Source organism: Astatotilapia calliptera, chromosome 22 (genome assembly GCF_964374335.1).
Source record: "Astatotilapia calliptera chromosome 22, fAstCal68.1, whole genome shotgun sequence".
Lineage (NCBI taxonomy): Eukaryota > Metazoa > Chordata > Actinopteri > Cichliformes > Cichlidae > Astatotilapia > Astatotilapia calliptera.
In genome coordinates, this window is record NC_137442.1 from 5,656,664 (window position 1) to 5,680,806 (window position 24,143).

The 24,143-nt window shown below is 41.5% G+C and overlaps 1 protein-coding gene across 3 annotated transcripts in view; it reads right to left on the minus strand.

Annotated features, from left to right (window-relative positions):
• Positions 1 to 1,778: 1,778 nt before the first annotated feature.
• Positions 1,779 to 24,143, minus strand: part of LOC145423494 (uncharacterized) — a 41,352-nt gene continuing 18,987 nt past the window's right edge. The window contains exons 7-13 of one of the 3 annotated variants that reach the window (XR_013904554.1): positions 12,135 to 12,398; positions 11,497 to 11,775; positions 8,338 to 8,655; positions 7,913 to 8,014; positions 7,775 to 7,792; positions 5,270 to 5,347; positions 1,779 to 1,909 (exon numbers count right to left, since the gene is read on the minus strand). Coding sequence is in view for 2 of the 3 variants with exons in the window: in XM_080296083.1 (XP_080152209.1) it covers positions 7,592 to 7,677; positions 7,775 to 7,792; positions 7,913 to 8,014; positions 8,338 to 8,655; positions 11,497 to 11,775; positions 12,135 to 12,398 (1,067 nt within the window). In the remaining variant the exon portion in view is untranslated. Of the gene's footprint in view, positions 1,910 to 5,221; positions 5,348 to 7,016; positions 7,678 to 7,774; positions 7,793 to 7,912; positions 8,015 to 8,337; positions 8,656 to 11,496; positions 11,776 to 12,134; positions 12,399 to 24,143 lie in introns of those variants that run through there. The other 2 variants (XM_080296085.1, XM_080296083.1) reach the window with 2 other exon arrangements.

Genomic DNA, 24,143 nt, shown 5'->3' on the forward strand with positions numbered 1-24,143 from the left:
AGCAAAAAGCCATGAATAATACATAATTATCAGAAATGACATGAAGTGACAAAGTAAATATAACATATTTTTAATCTGTCTAACTTTTTATGTTTTATCTATATTATATATGTGGGATGGGATTTATGGGATTTGGACAGCTGCTTTCAAAAAAAAACATATTTCTTCTTCACATACTAAATGCCAAATTCTATAACCTGTTTGTGTGTTTTGATTTTTGAGCTGGCTGTATATATTTTTAAAAAGTGCAAATTTGGGAGTATGGATTAAAACACAAATTCAAAAAATAAACTCTGCATTTCCACGACTGAGATCTCACCTTTCTTCTTTGGTAACGACTGCCACGATTACCACAACTGCAATGGAAACGATAACTAGAACAACGATTGCAGCTCCAATGTCAGTGGGATTCTCTGTTGAATAGAATATGGAAGGACTTTAATAATAGATTTGTGCTGTTACTTAAGAATAAGTGAAGAACAAATCAGTAAGGACCTGGTAATTGATGCATCTTATATCTCTGATTGAAATAATAAGATTTATCAGTTCCACAGTTGGTACCTTATTACTTTTTGCTCACTTCAGTTATCTATCATGTGTCCCCACTTCAGTGAACCATCTTACTGAGTTGTTAGTAGTAGAGATTTGATTAGTAAATGTGGTAAATTTGGTAAAAGGTCAACATATCCAATATTGTCTCAAGCAACTTACACCATTATAGAAAGAAATCATCAATCAATTAATACTCTGTGTGAAAGCACTTTGCAAAACTGAGCAGAAAAAAGAAAAGTTGACAGGAAGAAACAGAATCAGGGCCATGACATGCTTATCTGCCACAGCAAGCTGGGAGAAAGTTTTGAGTGAAAAGATGATCATGGAGACACAGCAAGCAACATAACACATAACACAGGAAGAGATCATTGGGTTGTCAGGTCTACAGACCTGGAACATGAAGTCACAGAGTCAGAGACAAATGCACAAAGGAGAGTAATTTGTGTTTGCTGTCTTTTGAACACAAGACAAAAAGTTTATTCCATTAATTTCAAGGGTTTTGATGTTAATATTATTATACGTATTATAATAATATTGATGAATGATTACAGTGCTTGGGGAGAATCTTGTTGTCCTCTTCTAAATAAATAATTCTAGCGATTATGTGGAACTACTGAGTGCCAACTCAGTATGATGCTTTACGTTAATACTGTAGTATTAATAACTACTGTGTAAAAATGCTCCAGTCTTACTCATATTGGTCCTGATCACTGCTCGGTCCAGTTTGGTGATGATGTCATTGTTCACACTAACTCTCTCCCAGTCTTCAGGTGTGACTGATGAAACATTGAGATCAACACTCGTCTGAAAGGTCCCATCATTGTTGGGAAGGATCTCCCAGATCCACACCTTCATGAAGCTCCTCTCCATCTTTCCTCCAGAACATCCCGGCTCTGTCAGGATAGAAACCTGTAGCGTGGCAGCTGACTGGAGAGGAGGAAGACTTCTGAAGGAGAGACACTGAAGGAAGAACTGGAGAGAGACAGGCAGTTGTTAGATTCTCGTTTGAATTTGACTCTGCTTTGAAATGCCATACATTTTCTCTTTTACAACTTCACATGAGATTCTGTAATTTTACCTGCTGTCTGCAAAAGGTTTCTCCTGTAGTGCACATACTTCTTTAAAAGCCCAGGGCATTCATGTATGTAAAAGTTTTTATTGTAATTTAATCTAGGTTTTTCAGCATCCCATCTCAGTTTGGTGATGATAGCCTGTGGTTTTGGAGCGATCCATGTCAGTGTCTGTAGGTCCAATGATAGAAAGTCTTCTCCATCATATCCATACTGATTGAACCCATTAATCTCTTCAGTCTCATCATCCCATTCACATCCATTCATCCTTTGCAAAATATGAACACCTGAAAAGAGACACGGTGACAAAAAACACGGGAAATTAGTGATATGTCAGCAGAGCTCATAGCCGATATCAGATCTTTGTCATCTGATACAGACACAAAAAAAGAGGATCTCCTGTTACTAACATAAAAACCAGTCTATCAACTTAAGGACGGTGTCGAAGTGTCGCTTTTTTCTGCTTTTATTCACTGTTCTTATTATCTTTTCACTTGTCTTCATAAACAATAAATCTCATTACTATCTATTGCATTGTATGCAGTAGATAGTAATATGTATGCATATATATGCGTATACATATACAACAGGATGCAAAAGTTTGGGCATCCCACTGTAGATAGTTTAGTAGATCTGCCTTTTGCAGAAATTACAGCCTCTAAATGCTTCCTGTAGGTTCCAATGAGAGTCTGGATTGTGGTTGAAGGTATTTTGGACCATTCCTCTTTACAAAACATCTCTAGTTCAATCAGGTCTGATGGCTTCTGAGCATGGACAGCTCTCTTTAACTTACACCACAGATTTTCAATAATATTCAGGTCTGGGGACTGAGATGGCCGTTCCAGAACGTTGTACTTGTTCGTCTGCATGAATGTCTTAGTGGATTTTGAGCAGTGTTTCAGGTCGTTGTCTTGTTGAAAGATCCAGCCCCAGCACAGCTTCAGCTTTGTCACTGATTCCTGGACATTGGTATCCAGAATCTGCTGATACTGAGTGGAATCCATGTGTCACTCAACTTTGACAAGATTCCCAGTCCTTGCACTGGCCACACAGTCTCCAGTGTCAGCTGCTCACTCGCTCTCTGCTCAGTCACCAGTGTCGGCTGCCCACTCTCTTTCAGCTCAGTCTCCAGTGTCACTTTCAGCTCAGTCTCCAGTGTCACTTTCAGCTCAGTCCCCTGTGCCCCCAGTGTCACCCGTAGCTCAGGCTCCAGTGCCTCCAGTGCCACCCGTAGCTCAGGCTCCAGTGCCTCCAGTGTCACCCGTAGCTCAGGCTCCAGTGCCTCCACTGTCACCCGTAGCTCAGGCTCCAGTGCCTCCAGTGTCACCCGTAGCTCAGGCTCCAGTGCCTCCAGTGTCACCAGTAGCTCAGGCTCCAGAGTCACCGCTAGCTCCGTCACTCATTCTGTCACCAGTCTCACACATTCAATCTATGCAGGGAGGTAATCTAAGTTCCAATCAGGGAGTTTCTCGCGCTTTTGCAGCTTCGGGCACAGTTATGCACTCCAGGGCCTCCCCAGAAGCTAGGTTTCAGTCCCCGGCTGTTTCTGGACCCCTGAAGATTAAGCAGCCCTCAGAGAACTACTCTGTGTCAGCACCGTCTGGGCAGAGCTAGTGCCCAGCTCAGCACCAATTGCCTTCGTGTCTGCCAGTGGACTCCATGCCTGCTGGCTTTGTGATGGCTTCTGCTGGAGGGTCCGTGGGACCGCTCCAGCCTTCGTCTCCTGTCTCAGCTGGAGGGTCCGAGGGGCCCGTCCGGCCTTCATCTCCTGTCGCCGCTGGAGGGTCCAAGGGATCCGTCCAACCTGTTGCACCGCCGCCTGCAGCGCCTCCGTCTCCGGCTTCCACGCCGCCGCCTGCAGCGCCATTCTCGCCTGGTCCAGCTTCAGAGTCTTCAGCCTCGCCTGGTCCAGCTTCAGAGTCTTCAGCCTCGCCTCCAGCGGCCTCATCATCCTCGCCTGCAGCAGCCTTTGCTTCGCCTGGTCCAGCTTCAGCTTCTGCTTCGCCTCCAGCGTCGCCTGGTCCAGCCTCTGTGTCTTCGCCTCCAGCGTCGCCTGGTCCTGCCTTGTCTGGGTCGGGTCTGCAGTTAACCGGCCACTTTCCAGGCTATTGGTCGGGCGCCATGGCCGTCGTGGGCGGCCCCCAGACCCCCTTCGCCTGAGTCGCCACCGTTGCCGTCCGCACGGTCGGCCCCCAGACCTCTTTCGCCTGAGTCGCCGCCGTTGCCATCCGCATGGTCGACCCCCTGAACTGTTTCCACATTGCCGCCGTTGCCGTCTGCACGGTCGGCCCCCTGAACGGTTCGGGCTCCTATGTTGTCGGCCCCCGGGCCTCCTGTTTTGTTTTGCTCCGAGAGTCTTCCGTCCTCGTGGCTGGTTCGTCTGTGTTGTTCCCCTCGGTCTCCCTGCGTCTCTCCGTCCGTCTCTCTGTGTATTTCCTCATAACTCCCCGCATCTTCGCTCTGGTTTGTTTTGTTAGTTTTGCCCAGTTTAGGTTTTCCAGTTTCATGTTCACCCGCCATTTCTGTTTGTATCTACTCCTATTCAACAAATACTCACCTGCACCAGAGCTGCCGCATTTTGGGTCCTAACTTCAACTCCACACGTCCACCACCCCGGACGTGACACTGCCAGTATTATGATTTATTATTGTTAGTATTATGAGACCTGCAACCAAATTGAAATGGCTAAAATATGTAAAACATGTCAAAACATTTTTTTTCTTTTTGGTTCAAACACAAAAATAAGCTTCTTCAGTCAGTATGTATTGATCAGTCTGATCATTTTAAACCTGCGATCAGTCCTCTCTGTTCTCCATTATCAACTGCTTTGTGTTTTCATGAACACACTCAGTTTCACTGCTGTCACTCCATTATTTTCCTGAAAATCCTAGCTCCTGTACTGCTGAGCTCAGACTCATCATTGAGCTCTGCTCTCAAAAACTGACATAGTCTGTGTGTGATTTAAGTGCTTAAAGCTTTTAAAACATGTTTAGCGCCATCTTCTGTCAGAACAGAATGTGACATCATCGAGTTGGTTCAATCAAATTCATCACATTATTTATTCAACAGAATTCATTTAGTGACGACATTTTAACTTAAGTAAATTAAAAGTAAATATAATTTTTAATATTTTGCAGCCTTAGTTTTAGTAGAAATATTTTAGCGATTATTTAAGATGTAAGGAAATGAGTGCAAAAAGAGATCTAATTGAGAATGTTTTCATTTTATCATCAGGATACTTAACCTTAATCTACTAAAGTTTCTCAAATGTACCAAAAATGGTCATAGGCATGAGCCGATATAATCAACACCAGTGTTGTACAAATGCTAAAATATTGTATGGACAATGGGTCCAATATTGTAGCATTTGCACAACACTGGTGCTAAACAATTACTCTTAGGGGTCCTTTAAAGTTTGATAGCTTTTCACATATTGTTACTGTGACAATAAAAATACATAATTAATTTGAAGCAATATTTACAGTACTCAGCATTTTTGAAAAAAGCAACAGAGATCTACAGATACTTTAAAATCCCCTTCTTTTTCACCTACAGCAGGAATACCATCAGCTTGTATTAAACATTCAGAACTTCAGAACTTCTAGCAGTGGAATTAGCCTTTATTTTTTAACTTTTTATTTTTTAACCTTTTCAGTTTCTTCCTCAGAGTTTCCTGTTGGTCCTGTTGTTGGAGGTGTTGTTTTACTCCCCCTTGGATTCTTCATCTGGAGAAGAAACAATAATGGTGAGATTTAGCAGATTTTTACTCCAATTATGAATTAGGGATTAAAGCTTTTAATAGTTATAAGAGCTGCAGTTATTTAGGTGATATTTTTAGTGAGTTATTTGATCATTTGTTTTTGGTAAGCTCCAACCTGTTGATCATTTTGTTTTTCATTCTTCTGTCTGTATTTCAGTGTTCCCACTTGAACACAGTGTGTAATCTCCCTATAAAATGCAGCAACTTGATTTTACTTTCTGAGCAACTGATATTCTTTCACTGTAACAGGAGAAGTTTCATTTTCTCTTCATTTGTCTCGACAGGGGAGGAGTGAAGGTTGGAATTGATTTCAAGAGTGCTGTTGTTTCTGAATAGGGTGTAACAACCACTGAATCATGCAGCATACACACAGTATGTATACAGAACACAAACAGAATGACTGCTGGTTTACTCTGAGGACTCTGTAATCAGTCTGGTCAAAAGATCCACCAGCATGTTGATGGCATTAACTTCAAACAGCTCCAAAAAAAAAATCCATCGGCCAATAAAAACAAAAAATCGCCAGCGGCCCACCGGTATGCCCGATGGCCAGTCCAGCTATGCAGTCCAGTATATAGAGAGACGAGAGAACGAGGCTCCAGTTACAGCAGTGCAAGTAAACAAACAATAAATATAAGAAGAGTAAGAACTAAACTAAACTTTAGGACTAGAGGTAAAGGGATCAATAACAATTTACAGTTTTATGATTTAAAGTCTCACACACAACCCATCGAAAGCGGGGGGGGGGGGGGGGGGGGGGGGGCTGCTGCTTCCAAATTGAGCACATTTCATTCATAATGATGTAAATCCAAGCCCATTATGTATTCATGATTTGAATCCTGGGTTGTGTGAAATCTCAGAAATGCACCCTAGACAAAGTGAATCTGTGAACTAAGGTGTAGGTGTGTTATATCATGTTGTGGTGATCCTCGGGTTGAGGGATGGGTGTTCATACTGGAGTGCAAAATTAAAACCAATGGAAGATGGACAAGAAAAGTTCAAAGCCATCAGGTCCTCAGTTTAGAAAAAAGAGAAAAGAAGAGGAGGAGAAACGAGCAAAAGATACAGGTAAGCAAATGTGTTATTGGATAATGGCAGGTCATCCTGAAACAATCAGAATACTTTAATATTAATCCCTAAGAAAATTCTGTGCGTTACAGTTGCTCCAAGAAGAAATGGTAAAAATAGCAACAGTAACAGTAACAGACTAAACTCCAAACAATACATTATGTTACAGATTTTAATATTAATTAGTCATTGTCAATCGTTGATTTGTCCTGTTCTCATTGTATGACGAATTATGATGGCTGTTTGGTAGCCGTTTGCATACTACGTTTGCCTACTCTCTCTCTCTTCATATGTGTGTGTGTGTGTGTGTGTGTGTGTGTGTGTGTGTGTGTGTGTGTGTACAACAATTTTATGTTAATCTACAATCCTTAATATGTTTTGTCTATGTGTGTGTGTGTGTGGGGGGGGGCGCGACAGAGGGAGTGTTCGCCCAGGGCGCCAAACAGCCTAGGACCACCACTGTTCATGAAGCACTGATGATTAAGCCAATCTGACTTGATGGGGACTTGAGAGGAAAGTCTGTTTAACAAGCCGAGACCTTGAAATAACCAGAAGAACTCAATCCATCAAATTGTGGAGATCTTTGTAATTGACTTAAACATCAGTGAACAACATTTTTATGTGAACATTAAAGCATAGGTCAATCTCCAAAAAACTCCCAGACTTCACAAACAAAACAAAACACAAAAACATGAAAAAACTATATTTTGAGCAGTAATGCTGGAGCCAGTCTGACCTCAATGGGCTCTTAGGAGCATTACTGGCTCAGAGTCAGTCACCTTTTTAAAAAAAGCTGAGACCTTCAAATAACCAGAAGAACTCAATACACTGAATGCTTTAAAAAATAACAGATGATGTAAGGTATTGATACATATCAAGTCTAAAGTCCAACCTGAAAACTAGTAAAATATTGTTAGTATGTAAAAAAAAAACAATTAATTTAACTAAAATGTATTCCTTAAGCTACTAAAGTCTTAATGAAAACAACAGTTTAGAAAGTGTTTAGTAATCACTAATATGGTTTAAATTATTCAGTAACAAATAATGATTACATCCTCATCAGAAAAACACCAGAAACTTAAGAAATATAATTAATAAAAATAATAAAATGAACAAAAATCTTCTTTGGTCCTAACATGTTTCAGTAGTATGCTGTGTTTGTCTGTGCAGTCTCTGGATTCAGTCTCTCAGAGATCAAGATTTCAAGTTCAAAGGTGTTGTTCGGAGCTGTAAGTTTCAAAACACACTGTTAGTCCTGATATTTTTGAACTGGCTTTTACATACAGTGTCTCTGAAACCAAGAGCAACAAAGAAAACTACTTACATGATTCAGTATCGCTTTCTGTAATAAAGAGAAAAAACAAATATTTCAGAATACATGATAAGTTCAGATAAGTTCACTTTTACACTCTGTACTAGACCATCAGCAGACCATGACCATCAACTCATTTGAATCACTCACTTTTCTTCTTTTTGTAATCAGCAAATCCAACAGCAGCACCGAGGATGAGAACAAGAACAACCACTGCAGCAATGATGGGGATCATCATGCTTGAAGCATTTTCTGCACAGTAAAACAGAGATGTTCAGGGGAACAGGTTAAAACCAGTCCATCCATCCATACATCTCCCCAAATGTGAGGCCAAAAACAAATAACCAACTTTTATTAACAGCTGTAACACTTTACATATTTGGAACCAAAGATACACAAGTATTACTATATACACGCATTTAAAAAATAAATTTTTAGGATCCCCATTAGTAATTCCCACAGTAGCAGCTTTTCTTCTTGAGGTCCAAAACAAAACCAGAAAAAAAATGAAATATTACATTTTAGACAATCCACAGCATCAGCAAACAAAATGATTTAAATGTTTTTCCTTTCACCTTTCCTAATGTTTTCCTCTGTGTTGGTTCTGATCACTGCTTCATTCAGTTTCGTGACAATATCCTCAACACCAGAGAGCTGAAACACGCACTCATATTTTCTCCAGTCTTCAGGGGTGATTGATGAAACAATCAGGTCAACACTCATTTGGAAGGTATCATCATTGTTGGTGAGGATCTTTCCAGGATCTAAACCTTTATGAAGCTCATCTCCATCTTTCCTCCAGAACATCACGGCTCTGCCAGGATAGAAACCTGTAGCGTGACAGCTGACTGGAGAGGAGGGAGTCTTCTGGAGGAGAAACACTGATGGAAGAACTGGAGAGGGAAGATAGGAATGAGAGTGAGGCAATGGTGATAAGAGGGTAAGATTTCACAGTAGCATTCGAAAATAGCCATGGCTAAAACTCAAGGAAAGCTGTGAAAAAGCAAAAATTAATCTGTAATTCAAAACAGACTGAGGCATTCAAGAAAAAAGAGTCACAAGCTTTATAGCAGCTGCATTGTAACAATCTTTAAGCTAAATTAAACCCCAAGCACACAGATATATGGTCACTAAGTACTCAAATTTTTTTAACACATGAGTTTACTTTAAAGCAAATCCAATCCATACCTTTTCACATCACTGTTTTTGTTCAGCAGTTTGAGCAAAAGAAAAAAGAGAATTACTAAAAACCATTAGAATATGCTAAATAAACCCTACTAGTGTAGCCATGAAACTGTCATGTGATGTTTCTGGTTCCGTGTGGGAAGCTTTTCCCAGTGTTCAAGTACATCTTCAGATGCTCTGGACAAATCTGAGTGAGGTCATTTTCTTTGTGTTTTATTGCGTTTCTATCAGCGTCCCATATCTTGTGGCAGGGCCGTGCAGAGAGGTTTAAAGGGGCGGGTGCTCAAAGTAAAAAAGGGGCATATTGAACCAGGCTGAATAACAACAACACACATTCATCAAGAATCTAATATGGGCAACAAGGCAAAGCAAACGTAGCCGATGTTTTACCTGATGGGTACATGGTAAATGGCCTGCATTTGTATAGCGCTTTTCTAGTCCTTAAGGACCCCAAAGCGCTTTACACTACATTCAGTCATTCACCCATTCACACACACTGGCGATAGCAAGCTACATTGTAGCCACAGCTGCCCTGGGGCGCACTGACAGAGGCGAGGCTGCCCAGACACTGGCGCCACCGAGCCCTCTGACCACCACCAGTAGGCAAACATGGGGTTAGTATCTTGCCCAAGGATATTTGGCATGCAGCCAGGAGGCAGCCAGGGATCGAACCACCGACCTTCTGATTAGTGGCTGACCTGCTCTGACGTAGCTCTGAGCTACAGCCACAGTACAATGTTGCTGTTGAGGGGTTGCTGTGAATAGTGCTGGAGGGCAGGGCTGTGTTGATCTGAGACTGTAGACATTAAAAAGTCCATAGGAGAGATGGTAGCTGATTAAACAAGTATCATGAGATAATAACAAAATGCAAAGATTGGTGACAGCGCTTGGAACCATAAGGACACAAAAAACTGAGAAATAATTTAGGCTCTGCCTGTGATTCACTCTTTGCTTCTCTTCTTCCTTCCATCCCATCATTTCATATATCACTCTCCACTTGCTGTCTATCTGAGAACAAGGCACAACTTGCTATTGCAATAAACTATAATTTAATTATCCACACCTAACAACTCTTGCACTTAATCTATAATAAAATGATGACAGAAAAATGTTATAGCATTGCCTTTAGTAGCTCACACAGCTCCTGCTGTTTCCTCCTCATGTCCTTACCAGCCATGTCTGGACAATGTCATATCATGAGTAATATTTTTTTTAAAAATCCATCTAAATAAAACACACACATGCACGCACACAGTGACATTTTAGACCTTCTTCAGAATACTGTATATACTATGGGCATCACGGTGCTGATCCAGAATCCTTACATTATTATTTATTACTAGAGCTACAATAATAAAGCAATGAGGAGGGGGAAGTAATAAATATGAAATAATGTATTTATGATGATTCCATTTGTTTCACTATCCACTCTGTGCAGGGGCAAAGCTTATTACATTTTTAAACTGTAGAGATACAATAATTTTACTGTTGTAAAATCCAAATTTTGTCTTATTTAAAATATAAATCTAATATAATCTGCTTCTTAATGTATGTTCTTTAAAATACAGCTTGTGTTTTTTAATATATTATAATAATGCATAATTATGTGGACATGCATATTAGATCGTTTTTAGTTAAATATAACCCCCCCAGAAAGGCAGGAAAAGCCCGGAAACTTTCTTTAAAACTAAATATGTTCCCTAAAACGGTGACAGAGCTACAGACCCATGACAGCCTTACACAGGTAGCCAGCAGCTGTGACCAGCACTACTTGTGCAGTTAATAAAAGGACAGGTAATGTTTGTCGCGCTGTTGCACACACAGCACGCTCGTTTGTTTCAGTTCGTCAGTTGCAACAAGACAACTTACCAACGTGTACGTAATAAGCTAATACTCCTGGGTGCTACACACTACAGTGTACGCTGTACACCTACTTACTGGTTTTCTGGCATCAGTCTGTGTCTCTGAGTTAATTTGTGTTTCTCCTACAGCTCCGGACCGCAAAAAATGCGCGTGCTCTTTGTGAGCTCGTTCCCTCGTAACCAGCGCGTTCTGCCGTCAAGGGCGATCATTGGTTAAATGTGATCATGTGACTGATGCAAGCCAGATCCTCTTATTTAGCAAAACTATGATTAATAGTTAAATATTATTGTTGATGGGCACAGACAGGACTCCGCACGCACACACACATAAAAAAATAAAAATAAATATTTTTTTTAAAGTTGCCTCAACAAAGGCACTTTGGGCACCCATCAGGAAAGGGGCGGGTGCTCAAGCCCCTCTAGCCCCCCCCCCCCCCCCCCCCCCCCCTGCACGTGCCTGTCTTGTGGTGCAAGTAAAAAATAAATGACTTTAGTTCACAAAATAAATCATGTATATTTTTTTAGCTTCAGTTTCTGATTTGTGTTTGTAACTCTGTATTTTTTATAATTTTTTTTTGTTCTCTTCCCCACTCTGTGGGTTCACATATGTCTAATCAATGTTCCCCATATGCTTTGTGTGCGTAAATAAAGAGCCAACAATAGCCAATAAACTTTTTGTGATTGTACCTTTTTTCTGTGAGAAACCTTTCTTATGGTCCACATACATCTTCAGATACGCTGGACAAATGTTTGTGAGGTCATTTTCTTTGTGTTTTATTCTGAGTCGATCAGTATCCCATTTCTGTTTGGTAATGACAGCCTCTGGTTTCAGTGCGATCCATGTCAGTGTCTTCAGATCAAAATCCATAAAGGCTTCTCCGTTATAACCATACAGTAACACACCAGTCACTTCTCCAGTGTTTTCATCCCATTCACAGCCTTCTATCATCTGTAAAATGTGCACAGCTGAAGGGACAAACATAAAATAAGATATTGCAGTGAATCTGCAAGATTTGTGTTGTGCTTATTGTTCAAGTCAAGTACTCTGCCAACCTTTTATTTAACCTAACCAGAGTACTACAGTATGTTAAAGTAGGTCTAACTATTGAAGATTGCAAGACAAGAAGCATAATCTAATTCAATAAAGGTGTCATCTGAAAGAGGTCATAATCAGAAAAACCTTTTTAAAACTTTTAAAGGAAATCTTTTAATCTAACTTCATTTTAAAGCAGGAAGCACAAAATGTAGATTTTTTTTTCATCAGTCAGTTTCTATGATTTATAATGATCTGAGATTAGAAATAACAGAAAATACTACACCTTTACTTTGGTTGAACTGCTGCTTCAAGCTCAAAATCGTGTCTTTGAAAAGTTTTGGTTGATCCTCAAAACACTTCTTGTTGTACCAGTCCCGCTGCTGAGTGTTGTTTTCTAATAGTTTCTTCGCCCAGTCCTGCTGTGGTTGTAATGTCTTGCTGCTGCTGTCGCAGTAACCAGTCTGGATCCCATCAACCATTAGTACACCCACAAACTCTGGGATGTTTGGAACCCCAGAGGATCCAGTGACAAAGTACTTCAGTGAGTGTTTCACTGTGGGACAAGTATGAGTCAAGAAGTAAATAAAGCATGCAAACATTCTCAGAAATATTAAACATTCAGTCTTCTTTTAGCTGCTTTCTTTGTGTTTGTCACAGCAGGCTGATCTGCTTCCATCTCACTCTGCCCCTGCCATTCTTTGCTCTCAATGCTCTGCATGTACTAACTCCTCTGCATGTGTTGGTGTTCCTTTATTGCCATAATAATGTTGGTAATTGCAACTGACTTATCACATTAGCTTGGTAATGTGGGGAAAACAGAAAAAACAACGGCTTTGTTTACATAAAACTCTCTTCTGGGAAAAACGATAAGCATTTCAATCGTTTTATTTATTACTTTTTGCAATATAATATCTATATTATCAAGTTAGGTTTGCTGTTAGCCAAATTTACTTTGCTCATATTGGTTTGCTAGTGATAGTTTTCAACAACATTAGTTTCTACTACCTGAATAATCAGACAACGTTACTGGGCAGTTGCAATGCTGATCCTGGACCAGCAGTCTTCTGATGATAGGAAGAAACCGACAGAGGAATATCAGATCGTGCAACTCCCAACTTCAGCTGTAACCTCCAGTCTCCCTCCTGTCTTCTCCAAACCATCAATCACAGCTGGTCTTACTATCTTCTCCATCTTGTAAACCTTTCCCTTTCACTCGTGCTGCCATTTTTCTGGCACAAATCACCGCTGACACTCAATCCGGTCAAGTGACTCCTCACATGACCGTGGTTGGCACTCGCCTTCACTCACTCTAGCCCGCCTTTCACTTCTTTTACGCAAATATGATCCAGTCCGTATAATTTCTTATTTAATTTACAGTGTGGTCAATACGAGAGGTTACAGGACTGTGTAGCGTTATTTTTATTTTCATAAAGAGCTACGATCTGGCTTATCTATATTGGATGTGTCTGTCACAGCACTGACTGAAAATGATGAAGAATGACCAACATCGATCTAAAATAAATGTGTGTAAACGAATTAAAACATTATCAATATTCAATATTTAAAAATGTCTTCAATAGGCTACATCAGACATGAAATGTACAATAATGAGAGTTGCAAAAGTTTCACAACAACGAAATTAAACAAAAAAAAAAAAAACGAAAGAAAAAATCGAAACAGGCTGCTGAGGTCAAATTGAGATTAAAGATTTTAAAGTTTTTTTTTCCTCACCCGCAAATAAACCCGAACAGAAGAGAAGCAACGAAAATATCTCCATATGGGCTTTATCCTTCATGTTGCGGAAGTATATTGAGGCTTAGGAGCGCTTGCTCTGAAATCTAGGAAGTGATACAGTGACGTATTTTCAACAGCTTAATGGATTCCCGCAAAATTTGCGTGTTAGTGTTCATGCTGGAGTTTCACCTGTGATATGAGGAGCGTGTTTTCATGCAGCCCGCTGAAAGGAGAAGCGATTTTCTCTGTATGGCAACACTTTGAGCTGATTCAGTTCAGTAAAGAATTATACATAATGCCTGTGAATAACGAAACCTGTTACGATTATAATATTCACAAGTAATTTTTTTTAAGTGTTTGCTGTGTGCCAAGCAGCTGGAGTACAACAACAAGACCTGATCTGTGGGCAGTGGCGGTCCTAGCCTGTTTGGCGCCCTGGGCGAACATCCCATCCCCCCCCCCCCCACACACACACACACACACACCCTATGGAACAATAGAGTGATAACTGCTAACAAAAAGACATTATTTATCAGGAACTGGTTTGAGAGTGGTATCTTGTTTGTAACTGACTTGCTGGATTTGAGTGGTGCTCTATTGGATTATATGTCTTTCTCAAAGAGACACGACTTTAATTGTCCATTAAGAGAATACAGAAAAGTTTGCTGTGCTATCCCTTTGGACCTAAGGCAGCTGATACGCAACACAATGCTACACTCTGAGGTCAATCCAGCGCTGCCAAACTTAAAAATTGGTAACTGCATCCTAAATGATAGTAAATGTAACAATAAATTTATCAGTGTGAATTTCAAATCTATTCTTTTCCAGGGGTTTAACTCAGGTAGATATTTGCAGGCCCTTCATGGGGACCAGTCACTCATGGAAAAGGCGTTCTCAAAATTCATTCAGTGGCCTGTCTCCCCAAAAGTAAAAGAAACTCATTTCAAGATAATTAATAATATATATCCTGTGTCTGAATTTTTAAAGAGGAGGTTTAAATTTGAGGTTAATCAGTGTGCATTTTGTGATTCAGCCTGTGAAACATTACACCATTTGTTTTTCTCATGTCCTGTGTCAGCTGCCTTTTGGTTAGAACTACACAGCTGGTTATCCCTCAAGATCAACGATATTCCCCAGTTTAATATTTCTGATATTATTTTCTATATGGCTAAACAACATCTATCTGTCTCTACTGTGATTAACATTGTCATCCTGTTAGGTAAATACCATATACCATAAAAAATACCATAAAAGCGCTATATAAATCCAATCCATTATTATCATTATTATTATTATATACATTGTTGTAAATGGAGGAATAGAAAACCATCCTTTACATGGTTCATCAATGACTTTAAACATTATTTCATGTCACTTAAAAAACTCAAGTCAAGCAGATTTGCCACAATCTATGATGACATTTCCCATTTGCTACTGTTTTGATTATTACCTCTATTGTGTATCAACCTGTGCTCTTTTTTAATTCTTCCCCGTTAATACTGTGGATTTTTTGTCTAGCCCCCTCCCCCCATATCCTTGCTGTTAGTTTTGTTGTATTGACTGTGTTCTTTTTTTTATCCTCCACGAGAGTTCATTTGCACTATAATGTGTTATGTTGTTTGTGACTGTATTGTTTCAATTGTTAATAAAAAAATAAAAATTAAAAAAAAGCTGTTATGATGACGTTTCACCCCAATTTAACATCACCGCGGTAGGAATTAGAATCCGACTTATGGGAGAGGAGACCCCTTGGACATCAATCAGCGTGATGAGAACTATAGAAATCAAAAGAAAGAATCTTTGGAAAAAAGTTATCTGAGGAGAATAAATTTATTTTAGTCTGACCCCAGTCCCATCCGCTAACATGGAGGAGGCGGGGTTATGACCTATACTGCAGCCAGACACCAGGGGGCAATAGAGACGTTTTGGCTTCATTTTTGGGGAGCTGTCGCGTCGTCCATGTTTTATACAGTTGTCGCTACCCGATCCGTACCGGAAACCCAATCCGTACCCCGCATGCGCAAATCTTACGTCACTTCCTCTCTTTGCCAACATTGCGACATTCAATATATTTACCCTACCTCTATCTGGAACTTTATACCATATTATATTTTCTCTCGTTTTGGTGGCTTTAATTTTATTTTAAATTGTAATTACAATGTTGAGAAACTCCCTGTAAAGCTTTCATCCTTCCATAAGTAGGTCCTCTTAGCGTGGACCCTCATTTATAAACACAACTTCTCACCTCACAAATACCTTATCTGGAACAACAGAGATATTTTATATAAAAATAAATCACTTTTCCTGGAAACTTGGGTTCAAAATGGGATCCTATTGGTGGCTCAGCTGGTTAATAAAGAGGGACAACTACTTACTTACAACGACTTTATTGCACTATATAATTTTCCAATCAGTGTTCAGGAATTCTCAATGGTGCTTGGTGCCATACCCTCATGGACTTTAATGTCATACAAAAACACTGACAGCTCAATATCTACCTCAGTCACTCTCCCTGATCCAGCTGAGTCACCAATAGGGAAAATCTGCTTTTCACAGGAACTTGGTAACAGCAATAAGAGAATATGTAGTTTATTCCAAGAAGATATCGTCTCTCTCCCATATATATTATCTTATTGGAATTGATATGTTCCAGATATCAAATGGAAGACAGTCTGGATGGTCCCCCATAAATATTTGATTGTAAATAAGGTAAAAGAAGTCTCATTTAAAATTCTACATAACTGTTATCCAGCCAGTCACTACATGGTCAAATTTAAAAGGGACAAAAATACTAGTTGTACTTTCTGTGGGGATCATCCAGAAACTGTGACACATCTTTTTTGGTACTGTTCTTTTACACAGAGATTCTGGAAGGAATTTAGCGGGTTTGTTATTGTCCATATTTTAAGGGAGTTTTCTTTACAATGGGAAAATGTTTTATTCTGTTTCTTTAAGTTACCCAAGAAGTATGATAAATGTTTTTTTATGATAAATTTGTTAATACTTTTAGCTAAATTTTTTATCCATAAATGTAAGTTTACTAACAAAACACCATATTTCTGTCATTATTTTAAGGATGTGGAAATGTACATACAATCAATATCAGACTCCACCAACAAAAAGGCTCTCAAAACATTATATGTGAATTTTTGCGTGTATTCTTATAATTGTTACCTTTTTCTTTTACCCCTGGCTTTGTGTGTTCATGTTCTGTTGTTTTGTATGCTTCATCTGTTCGTATGTTGTATACTCATTGTTTGTTAAATAAAGTGTGATATCCTAAGACCAAGGAACCACGGAGACCATGTTTAGCTCACAGTTGCTTCTTTATTAAGAGAACCGGGGCATGCACCCCCACAGACTGAAAGCTCCCCAACCACTGTTGCCCCCTGGTGGACAAATCCCTGCCACAACATAACATAAAGTTAAAAAAACAAAAAACAAAAAAACAGTCATTGATTAAAACTCGCGCTTCTGCTATATGGTTTACGCCACTTGATTTACGGCACCTTGTCGCTCTGTGGCTGTGTCCCAATTAAGAGACTGCACGCTTGAAGTACGCGCACTACGCGTACTACGTACGGTGCGTACTATAAGTACGAGAAGTGCGGAAGTGAGAGGCTTGTGAAATGGGACGGTATACGCTTCGTCGCGCTGTTCAGGTTGCCTAGCAACCATGATACTAACCGCGAGACACGTTACATACAGCATTGTTTGACAGAAATGAAGGAGAAAAATGTTTTGTTGGTCATTCATTTTTGTCATGACATCACGGGACTGTAAAACATGATTGTTGGGCTTCATTTCTGTGCTGAACAGTCATTTAAGATTAGTTAGTAAATAACAATTAGCTAATGTTGTTCATGAGACTAAAGTCATCTCACTGTGGCAATGTAAATATAATATGGCCAATATTATAGTATTGTCATATATATATATATATATATATATATATATATATATATATATATATATATATATATACACACACACACATATATACATATATCACTGACTTTCAGCTTGTTGTGTTTGTGGATATATGACTGACTTTAATTATTAAACATTCGCACATAAATAAGTGACGTCATATTCAGTACTTTTGACAGTTCACTCTTCGGCCGCTCCATCTTATTAGGGAAATTCCACATACATAAATGTACATTTCAAAACTCAACCCCATCATTTAATTTGTTTTTGATTGAAATTGAATATTATGTTGCACACTTGGATTAAAATGAATTGAAACCAATGTGGCTTTGTGAGTTCGCCTTTACTGCATCTGCAATTATATACATGGACATAGCACAACGTTACACACTTTTGCAGTCTCACACAACTCTTATAGGCGCACTGCCTTATGGGTAGTCTTTAAACTCAAATCACTAATATTTCTTACAGTGTAACAATGAAATAAACATAAACAAAAGATAGTGTGATCCACCAGTCTATATCTGCTGTGATTACAGCCCGGTACAGGTATAAATCCACAAAAGTGCCGCGATGTTTCTGCACAAACTAATGAATCAGATCTAGCTGCTAATCGTTAGCGTCACAGCTAATTCCCATCGCTTCCAATAACTTATACACTAATAACACATAGTGGGGATTAACGGCCAACTTTCCCACATTCTCTGCAACCCCGTGGACTCATCTGTAGATACATTTTAAGTCATTTACCATCTTGTATCTGCTTACCTGCAATTATATACATGGACATAGCACAACGTTACACACTTTTGCAGTCTCACACAACTCTTATAGGCGCACTGCCTTATGGGTAGTGGCTGGCTTATTTACTCCCGCTAGAGCTGCTCATTTTAGGGGATACTCCCTCTTGTGGTGTAACAGAGGAATAACTACGCTTCCTGCACTATGTCATTTTTGGAGACTGGGGCACACATTATTTTACCACAATCAAAGAAAATACAGATTTGAACAATCAGACCATTTAACTAACTATAATATTGTCACTAAAGATTATGGGGGGTGTCTTTTTTGTCCACAATGTCTTTCTTGTCCTTACACTCTCCCCTCAAAAAGTTAAGGGCGTCCCGACATTCTACCAATATCAGTCCTTATGTGGCAACTATACGTTGGTTGTAGGAGGCTACATCTCTTTAGGAGTCAGAGTTCAGCATCACTGCTAGCCACAGTGAAACACATGACATGTATCTCCCCTTCATGTCATATGTCGCAGCAGGTGTTATTGTGCACGATAACAGTCCACTGCTTTTCCATCCATATCACGGGTATCTGCATCTTTACTGAGTAAGGTGCTCTCACCTGGACACAGTGTTGGGAAGGTTACTTTTAAAATGTATTCCATTACAGAATACAGAATACATGCCCCAAAATGTATTCTGTAACCTATTCCGTTACGTTATTCAATGACAGTAACGTATTCTGAATACGTTGGATTACTTAATATATTGTGGCGAGTTCAGACAAGGAGGAGACGGAGGTATTGTTTGGTCTTGCTTCCCGTGAGCTAGCCAGGGAGCACAGCCGTTTATTACATTTGCAGAAGAACACACTGCCACTAGCTAACTGCTCAGCGCGGCAACCACAACACACATAGGGCGCCCTCTGACCCCGGAAGGACACACTGTCGCAGCGAGAGGGCGTCACCCGTCACCATGGCAACATACACAAAACATAACTGTACAAGCAGAACCCCGAACAGCCCTGACCCGCTACGATATTATCATGCTTTTTACAACAACGTGAATGTACTATTGCTGTGTGATTTATTTCTAGTACTGAAGGTCCGCGACTCCGAATTGTAGTAAAGGGTCCTCTGACTAATGCTGGGCTCACACTGTGCGATTTTTGGCCCTTTTGAGCCGATTTTTGAGTCGTGCGATCGTTTTGGCGATCGGCCCGATTTTGGCCTTCATCGTGCGTCGTGCATCGTGTAGTATACGTGGGGTAACGAGAAGCGATTGACACCTCACGACCAGCTCCCGATCATCAATCGCTTGGTCGTGAGTGTGTCACCGCAGTTTGCCACACTGCGCACGCGCAAACACAAATGTCAGCAAAAAAGACGGCGTAGCACAGCAGTGCAGCGTGTGATCTGGACACAAGCGATGGAGGCACAACCTGTAGAACCATCCGAGCCCTTTCGATGTGGCCTCACAAAATTATCACGACCACAACAACCGTGAAAATAGTTGGATCGACACTGCTGCTCAATCACAGCTGCCTGACCAATGTTTTTCATTAGCAATTTAGCAAAGTTGATGGTGGTGGTGTGTCTGTGTGAGTGAAAGACGGAGAGGGAGAGCGAGCGACAGAATTTCTGTTATAACCTTCATTTTTATGGACGCACAGTGTGAGCACTCAGGTCGCATCAGAGCATCGGGCCGTATAGTGTGAGACCCTGCATCGTGACCTATGAACTTCTAACCCCTGCGAGTCAATCGTACAGTTTGAGCAGGAGCTGAATCGCGCGACTGAAAAAATCGCACAGTGTAAGCCCAGCATAATACGGCGGGGTCCCTGTCGGCTGGTAGCCGAAAAATAGCTCTACTTTGTTGTGTGGGTCAACTTTTCTTGCGACAGACAGAGAGAGGCGTTGAAAGGCTGCTCCAACGGAACTTGTTGTTTTCGGAGGAAAACACGAACACAGTGTACAGTCGAGTCTTAATAGCTTACTTACAACTGGGCTCGTCAGGCACTCTTCTTGGCTGCAGTGGTTATTATTATATTTACATGCTTCCAGCTCCCGTTTTTTCTCGATGACTGCTCGTACCTTTCCACTCCCCTTTTTCTCCCTCCTAGCGCTCACAGACACATAACGTGTATGGCAGTCCATTCTCCCAGCAGCACGGACTACACTGAACATGATGCTACATTCTTTAGAGCTATGCTTGTAGCATTCTGCCTGTTAGCTTAGCACAACAACAACAACAACGAAAAGGCGCTCTCTCACCCAGGAAACACACAGTCGCAGAGAGAGACAGCGTCGCCCTGTAACCATGGCAACCGTAACGCTGCCGCCTGGAACAAAAGAACGTAGCTGTCAAACAAAACCCAAACAGTCCTGACCCGCGACAAAACGAAACAGGAAAGTACCCCAGTGTATTCCATTTATTTCAACAAAGTAACTGTATTCTGAATACCACCTTTTTAAACGGTAACTGTAACGGAATACAGTTACTCATATTTTGTATTCTAAATACGTAACGGCAGTACATGTATTCCGTTACTCCCCAACACTGCCTGGACATAACCTCGCTACATAACATAGGGTGCCATTCTCATAACAGGTCATTCCACTAATTCTTCTTTATGGCTAACAAAACAGAATTAACATTTCTATCCTTCTAATAAGCATTAATAAAAACCTGAAAATGTAACTGTTATAACTGCTTCACTGCAATATGTAACATATGACTGTGTCTGAGGTACTTATTCAAGTGCTAATGTTGGCTGTCCTAACTTGTGGTAAGTAAACATTAGCTTTTGTTTTCTCATTCTGAAAGGATACTTTTTCACACTGACAGGTGACCGGTCAGTGTCCTCTTGGTCACTGCACTCCATCTCGAGCTGGTGCGTCTGCTCTGTGTCTTTAATGTCCTCTTGTGCCTCTGTATCCTCGTCATGCTGGTCGCGTTGGTGTTCTATATCGTTCACGCCCAGATTCTCTTCTTCGCAATCCTCCTGGTGTTCCATGTCATTGTCATCACAGAGATCCTCCCTACTGCCTGCTCCACTTTCTGCATTGAACTCTGATGCTTCTGTCCACCAGGACTGTCTACCACGTTCCCCTTGTTCTGTTGCCAGTCCTCTGATTGCCCTCCATTCATCTTCATCCTCCGAACTGTGCTCTTGCTCATGCCGCTCATGTCTGTCCTTGTTGTTTTTCTGTTTTTGCTTTCCCAGTTCTGCATGTGAGTTGACTTTTTCGGCTGGTAAGAAGTCACACGGCAGCAGGAGGTTCCTGTGGACGACCCTGACACGTCCCTTGCCATTTTCTGGCTTAATCTCATATACTGGGCTCTCTTTATGTTTCCTTTGTGTCACCTGAAACACCTGGTCCTCCCAGAAGGATCTCAGTTTCCCTGGTCCTCCCTTCTCACCAAAATTCCGGACCAGTACTCTGCACCCTGGGTACAGCTCTGCACCATGTGTTTTTCTGTCATAGAGTACTTTCCCCGTCGACTCTCCTTACAGGCTGTCGCTGAGGCCAGTTTGTAAGCGTCCTTCATGCGAATCTTCCACGTCTCAGCATAGTCTTGATGAGAAGGGCTTTGGTCATTAGCTGTGAGACCAAAAATCATATCAATGGGGAGTCTGGGGTTCCTCCCAAACAAGAGGAAATAAGGTGCATATCCTGTAGCCTCGCTGCGCGTACAGTTGTACGCATGGACCACCTTTGTCAGGGATGCCTTCCAGTCTGCTTTTGCTCCCTCTGGAAGGTTCCGAAGCATGGCCAGCAGTGTCCTATTGAACCTTTCTACCTGACCATTTCCCTGGGGGTGGTATGGTGTGGTTCTGGATCCCTTGACTCCACTGTATCCCTCCAGCTTAGCAAAGAGTTTGTTTTCGAACTCTCTTCCCTGGTCATGATGGAGCCGTGTGGGAAAACCAAACTTCAACACAAAGTCTCCAAATATTTCTTCTGCCGCTGTTTTGGCACTTTTATCTCTGCAGGGATATATATATATATATATATATACATATATATATATATATATATATATATATATATATATATATATATACATATATATATATATATATATATATATATATATATATATACACCCAGCACGCCCCTGCGGGCGGTTTATCCTTCAAGCTCAGGTCCTCTACCAGAGGCCTGGGAGCTTGAGGGTCCTGCGCAGTATCTTAGCTGTTCCCAGGACTGCGCTCTTCTGGACAGAGATTTCCGATGTTGTTCCCGGGATCTGCTGGAGCCACTCGCCTAGCTTGGGAGTCACCGCACCTAGTGCTCCGATTACCACGGGGACCACCGTTACCTTCACCCTCCACATCCTCTCGAGCTCTTCTCTGAGCCCTTGGTATTTCTCCAGCTTCTCGTGTTCCTTCTTCCTGATATTGCTGTCATTCGGAACCGCTACATCGATCACTACGGCCGTCTTCTTCTGTTTGTCTACCACCAACTATGTCCGGTTGGTTAGCCACCACCATTTTGTCCGTCTGTATCTGGAAGTCCCACAGGATCTTAGCTCGGTCATTCTCCACCACCCTTGGGGGCATCTCCCATTTTGACCTCGGGACTTCCAGGTTGTACTCAGCACAGATGTTCCTGTACACTATGCCGGCCACTTGGTTTTGGCGTTCCATGTATGCCTTGCCTGCTAGCATCTTGCACCCTGCTGTTATGTGCTGGATTGTCTCTGGGGCATCTTTACACAGCCTGCACCTGGGGTCTTGCCTGGTGTGATAGACCCCATCCTCTATGGATCTTGTGCTCAGAGCTTGTTCTTGTGCTGCCATGATTAGTGCCTCTGTGCTGTCTTTCAGTCCAGCATTGTCCAGCCACTGGTAGGATTTCTGGATATCAGCCACCTCCTCTATCTGCCGGTGGTACATACCGTGCAGGGGCCTGTCCTTCCATGATGGTTCCTCGTCTCCATCCTCTTTCTTGGGTTTCTGCTGCCTGAGGTATTCACTGAGCACTCGGTCAGTTGGGGCCATCTTCCCAATGTATTCTTGGATGTTCCTTGTCTCATCCTGGACTGTGGTGCTGACACTCACCAGTCCCCGGCCCCCTTCCTTCCGCTTAGCGTACAGCCTCAGGGTGCTGGACTTGGGGTGAAACCCTCCATGCATGGTAAGGAGCTTTCTTGTCTTTATGTCAGTGGCTTCTATCTCCTCCTTTGGCCAGCTTATTACCCCAGCAGGGTACCTGATCACGGGCAGGGCGTATGTGTTGATGGCCCGGATCTTGTTCTTACCATTCAGCTGACTCCTCAGGACTTGCCTGACCCTCTGCAGGTACTTGGTGGTTGCAGCCTTTCTAGCAGCCTCTTCATGGTTCCCATTTGCCTGCGGGATCCCCAGGTACTTGTAACTGTCCTCTATGTCTGCAATGTTGCCTTCTGGTAGTTCAATCCCCTCAGTTCTGACTACCTTCCCTCTCTTTGTTACCATCCGACTACACTTCTCCAGTCCGAATGACATTCCAATGTCATTGCTGTATAGCCTGGTGGTGTGGATCAGTGAATCGATGTCTCGTTCACTCTTGGCATACAGCTTGATGTCATCCATGTACAGGAGGTGGCTGACAACTGCTCCGTTCTGTAGTCGGTATCCGTAGCCAGTCTTGTTAATGATCTCACTGAGGGGGTTCAGGCCTATGCAGAACAGCAGTGGGGACAGAGCATCTCCTTGGTAGATCCCGCACTTGATGGTGACTTGTGCTATGGGCTTGGAGTTGGCCTCTAGTGTTGTACGCCACATCCCCATTGAGTTCCTGATGAAGGCTCTTAGGGTCCCATTGATCTTGTACAATTCTAAGCATTCCAGTATCCAGCTGTGGGGCATTGAGTCATAGGCCTTCTTGTAATCAATCCAGGCAGTGCAGTGC